This window comes from Octopus bimaculoides, chromosome 4 (assembly GCF_001194135.2).
Source record: "Octopus bimaculoides isolate UCB-OBI-ISO-001 chromosome 4, ASM119413v2, whole genome shotgun sequence".
Classification (NCBI taxonomy): domain Eukaryota; kingdom Metazoa; phylum Mollusca; class Cephalopoda; order Octopoda; family Octopodidae; genus Octopus; species Octopus bimaculoides.
The window spans coordinates 145,244,297-145,249,166 of record NC_068984.1 but is presented as its reverse complement, the minus strand read 5'-3'; the positions used below and the strand labels follow the sequence as shown (position 1 = coordinate 145,249,166).

The 4,870-nt window shown below is 37.5% G+C and overlaps 2 protein-coding genes across 2 annotated transcripts in view; both read right to left on the bottom strand.

Annotated features, from left to right (window-relative positions):
• Window positions 1-4,870, bottom strand: part of LOC106878757 (uncharacterized) — a 401,005-nt gene that overhangs the window by 39,674 nt on the left and 356,461 nt on the right. The gene's annotated exons all lie outside the window — the stretch shown is intronic.
• The window catches only part of LOC106878764 (beta-microseminoprotein), an 11,325-nt gene continuing 9,468 nt past the window's right edge, over window positions 3,014-4,870 (bottom strand). Inside the window, exon 3 of the mRNA XM_014928089.2 lies at window positions 3,014-4,704. Coding sequence (XP_014783575.1) covers window positions 4,539-4,704 — 166 coding nt within the window. The 3' untranslated portion in view covers window positions 3,014-4,538. The remainder of the gene's footprint in view (window positions 4,705-4,870) is intronic.

Here is a 4,870-nt window from a genome sequence, read left to right as displayed (position 1 = left end):
TGTGTGTGTGTGTGTGTGTGTGTGTGTGTGTGTGTGTGTGTAGGTGTGTGTGTGTCTGTGTGTGTCGGCTGTTACAGTTTGCTAATGTGCTGCAGATATTCAATGTCATCTTTACTCATTTAACTTTTGTAATAATACCGAACAACCATAGTCAGCCTCTAACACAATTCTGGCTGTTAGCTACGTTCTAATTATTGTAATACTTTTCGTTATAATTAATGCTTTCAATTTTATAGAAATTTCAACAAAAACAAAAATCAAAGATAAATATGTAATGTGTCATATGATGGTTTATGTAGGAGAGGAAGTTTAAATGAGTATTTTCGAGCAGAAGAGACACGCTGCCATCTTGTTCTGCTCCTGAACCAAACTAATGTTAGCTAAAACTTGTTTGTTATTGTTAAATTGTTTTATATTTTTTGTTTCAGGATTTACATTGACTTTTCTGGTAGTTGTTACATTAAACCGGAAGTGACCCTAATTAAATCGCGAGTACGTAACATATGGTCGGAAATCTAGGACAAAATTGCATAAAATATGTAGCTTTACGGACGAATAACATAGCTTGTCTAATGATATGCAGTTTACAGACATATGTATGCGGTTGTATATTTGTTTATAGATGTTAGAGAAATAAGCTGTGTAGGTATGTGACATATTTGTTTTCGTTATTCTCTAAACCAATGTTCCTACTTGTGGTTGTTGGGGGTGCAGTAACGACTGAAAAGAGAAGGAGGTACATTGCTATATTTAATAATATTCAAATGGATTTAAACTTTTTAAACTTGTCCACCGCCATAGCGAATAAAGATGATTTATACGGATGCTAACTTTATTTTGTTTTCGTATTAATAAAGAATCGTAAGGCGGCGAACTGGCAAAATCGTTAAGCACGTAGAGCGAAATGCTTAGCAGCATTCCATCCGCCTTTACGTCCTGAGTTCAAATCCCGCCGAGGTCAGCTTCGCCTTTCATCCACTCGGGGTCGATCAAATAAGTACCAGTTGGACACTAAGCCCTACGCAATCGACTTTGCTCTACCCCGAAATTGCTGGTCTTGTGCCAAAATTTGAAGCCGCGTGACTTAGTAGTTTGGAGTGTTGCACTCATGATCTTGAGATCATGGTTTCGATTACCGGGCTGGGCGACACGTTGTGTTCTTGAGCAAGACACTTCATTTCACGTTGCTCCAGTCCATTGACCTGGCAGAAATGAGCAGCTCTGCGATAGACCGGTGTCCCGTTCAAGGGGGCTGCTGTCACCCCAGTCATTTATACGCCATGAAAGCCGGGTAAGACGCCCAAGGAGTTAAACGTTTTCCTATCAATCGCCACTGCTGTTGGACCTAACTACAAACGACGTCCAGTACAATGTGTTATTCTTACTGGAAATGACTGGAAAGAAGACAGCAAGTGAAACTGAAAGCTGTGAAGCGGAGGAACAAAGAGATTAAGTTCAACGTTGAACTCCATATTTTACGAACATTTCACGCGGGAGAAAAACCTCAACTATGTTTATAAAAACATTAAAACTTGCTGTGTCTGTCGTGAGAACAATTTATGACAAGGACAAAAATTAAGTGAAGTATTTAAGCAGATAATCCGTTAACTCACGGACGTTATTTTCATTTATTTGTTTTCCGTTGAGGTTTTACCATAGATCTCATGTGATTCTCAATATGGAATAGTTTTTGAGTGTGTGGTTCAACAATCATACCGGAAGTAACGTGCTGATGAGTTCTCGAGCTACGGAATGAAATGATACACTCAGCTATGAATGATGTTCGGGAAAAGAGACTAAAATCATGACTTTCCAAGTTTTCCAGCAACAGAAAGTTAACATTAATTTCTGGCAAATAATGCTGGGTTTGAAGACATCCGCGAAGACGGTGTGGTTGGTGCTAGTCTAATAAGGAGCTGATGTTGGTAGAATCAGAACGACTGGCAGAGTAAGAAGTGGATATAGAATTTACTTCCATCCTATATTACGTCACAACAAAGAATGTGGCTCATGGTTCGGTATTTATAAATGAAAGCCTGAAAGTTTTCGCTCATAACGATCCTCGTCGTCAGACATGAAAGTTACAAGTGAAGAAATTGAATTTTTAAAATATGCTGGTGCTATTGGGAAACGTAGGATTTGGGTTGATTATAAAACTGAAAATATTGAGTTGAGAGATTTGGTAAGGATTACATGAAGCCTGGATATTTGTTTTCTATCCATGACGGAAAATGAAGTGCTGTGATGTGTATGACCTTCCCGATGAATATAGAGAAATGAGAAGGTTTCAATTATGAATCGAAATGGTTCGCAAACGTTCGGAGAATTTCCTACCGTGCAAGGTTCTTGTCACAATGAGGAGCAGTCGATTACATCGACTCCAATACTTGACTAGTTCTTCGTTTTATTGAACTCGGAAGAATGAATAGCAAAGTTGACTTCGGTAGGATTTGAACTCAGAACGTAAAAAGCCAGAAGAAATATCACAATATTTTTTTTTAATATCTAATATTTTATCTTAATAACAATTCTATTTCAATATTCCATCTTTAATATTGCTCTCGCCTTGTATAACATCTTTTTGTACTTATTTACAGATACAGTAATTCCTCGCCATATCACAGTTCACCTCTCGTGGATTATTATTTAAGCTTACATCGATTCCTCCGTGGTGTTGTTTTGCATTTATAATAAAATAAATACATACAAATCATAAAAATAATTTTAAAGAAATATACAGTACAGTACTGTTTCTACTTCGCGGATTTTCACTTATCGCGGGGCGGTTGTTGAGGGATTTCTGTATAACACCTGCGATAGTCGAGGGATTACTGTATAAACACTTAATACAACATGTTACTATCTACATTTCCAGTTGTAGTCCGATAACCTTTTGTTTCGATGTTCTCAAAATACCAAGATGGTCTTTCTGATTATGAAATACTCATTGTCTCTCATTGTTTACTGTTTTCGTTCAGATAACAGACCAGAAATGAAAAAGCGAAGAAATATATTACTGTTAAATGGTTTAATGAAAACATACGTTGTTACAAGAAACTGAATTTTAAAAATATTGTTGGTGTTATTGGGAAACGTAGGATTTTGGTTGATTATAAAGCTGAAAATATTGAGTTGAGAGATTTGGTAAGGATTACATGAAGCCTGGATATTTGTTTTCTATCCATGACGGAAAATGAAGTGCTGTGATGTTTATGACCTTCCCGATGAATATAGAGAAATGAGAAGGTTTCAATTATGAATCGAAATGGTTCGCAAACGTTCGGAGAATTTCCTACCGTGCAAGGTTCTTGTCACAATGAGGAGCAGTCGATTACATCGACTCCAATACTTGACTAGTTCTTCATTTTATTGAACTCGGAAGAATGAATGGCAAAGTTGACTTTAGTAGGATTTGAACTCAGAACGTAAAAAGCCAGAAGAAATATCACAAGCTATTTTCTCTGACAACGATTCTGCCAATCCACCGAACATTAATGTTCGTGATAATGTCAATAATAATTGCTTGTTTCATTGATATGAATGTTTGCGAATTTTAAGTGAAGAAAATAAGATGTTGTGGTATATATCCATCTCCCAAGGCCACGAAAGACGAACATGAACTGAAATTACTCCACTGGCAGAATTAAAATCAGATTTCGGAGTTTGATCTGCTAGATTGGTATTTCATTTCTTCGACTTTCGCTCCCAATAAGAAGAATAATTATGACGACGATAATGAAGTTGATGATGATAATGAAGTTGACGATAGTGATGATAATGTCATAAATAATAATGATTGTTTCTAATAAAAGCACAACGCCGCCAAATTAAGGGCGGGGCTCATTTGATTGAATCCACCCTTCACCCCAGTCCTTGGCTAGTATCTTACATTATCAACCCCAGGGGGATGAAAGTGAAAGATGACCTCGGTGGAATTTAAGGCAGAATGCATGAAATGATCGTAACTAAATACAAGGCAAAACGGTGGTGGAGGGAGGAAGCATAATCGATTATATTGACCTCAGTAGACGACTGGTATTTCATTACTTCATGATAGACACCCCATCCTTGAAATTTAAGAAGAGGTAAATTCAAGCCTTGCGGGATTTGAACTCAAAAGCTGATGTAAGTAAAGAACAAAATAACGATGATGACGACGATGGTGATGATGGTGGTGGTGGTTCAAAAAGGATGGTGTGAAGAGGTAAGTGATGATAATCGTTAAATATGACGCATGAAGGTCACTAGTTCCACTTGACAGTCGGTCTAGGGGAGTCAGGATAGATCAGTTAAAATTTTATGATGTGAAATTATCTTCGAGTGGTCACCGTGACAACCACAAAAATCAAATGCGTTAGCCAGGATTCGAACCTGGAAAAAAAGCAAAAAGAAAACTAAAATATAAGTTGCTTACTAAAATACTTATATTCTATTCTAATTTGCCACAATGAATGCCGTGCATAGTTTGACTGTTTTTCCAGTAGTTCTTATTCATGCCTCATGTCGGTGAGTCGAACAATGTGCAGCAGTAATCATTTTTAGTCGTGGTCTGATTTCTTATGAGCAGAATCGTCGATCATTATCGGTGTACCGGAAACACAATCGACGTTTTCGTTGTCCCGACGAACATAGTGTGGGGTGCAGCCGTCCTTCAGCATCTTGCAATGTCTTGGAACCACGTGCAAACCGCTGTTCACACCAAACCTGCAATTTCACACACAAAAAGAAAAAATAGAAGGATAAACCAATCGAGCAAGAGGAACCGTTTCTGTTTTTATTTTTAACAAAACCAAAGCAAAGTATCTCTCTATTATCTGTTATTTGAGTATACAACACACACACACACACACACACACACACACACACACAC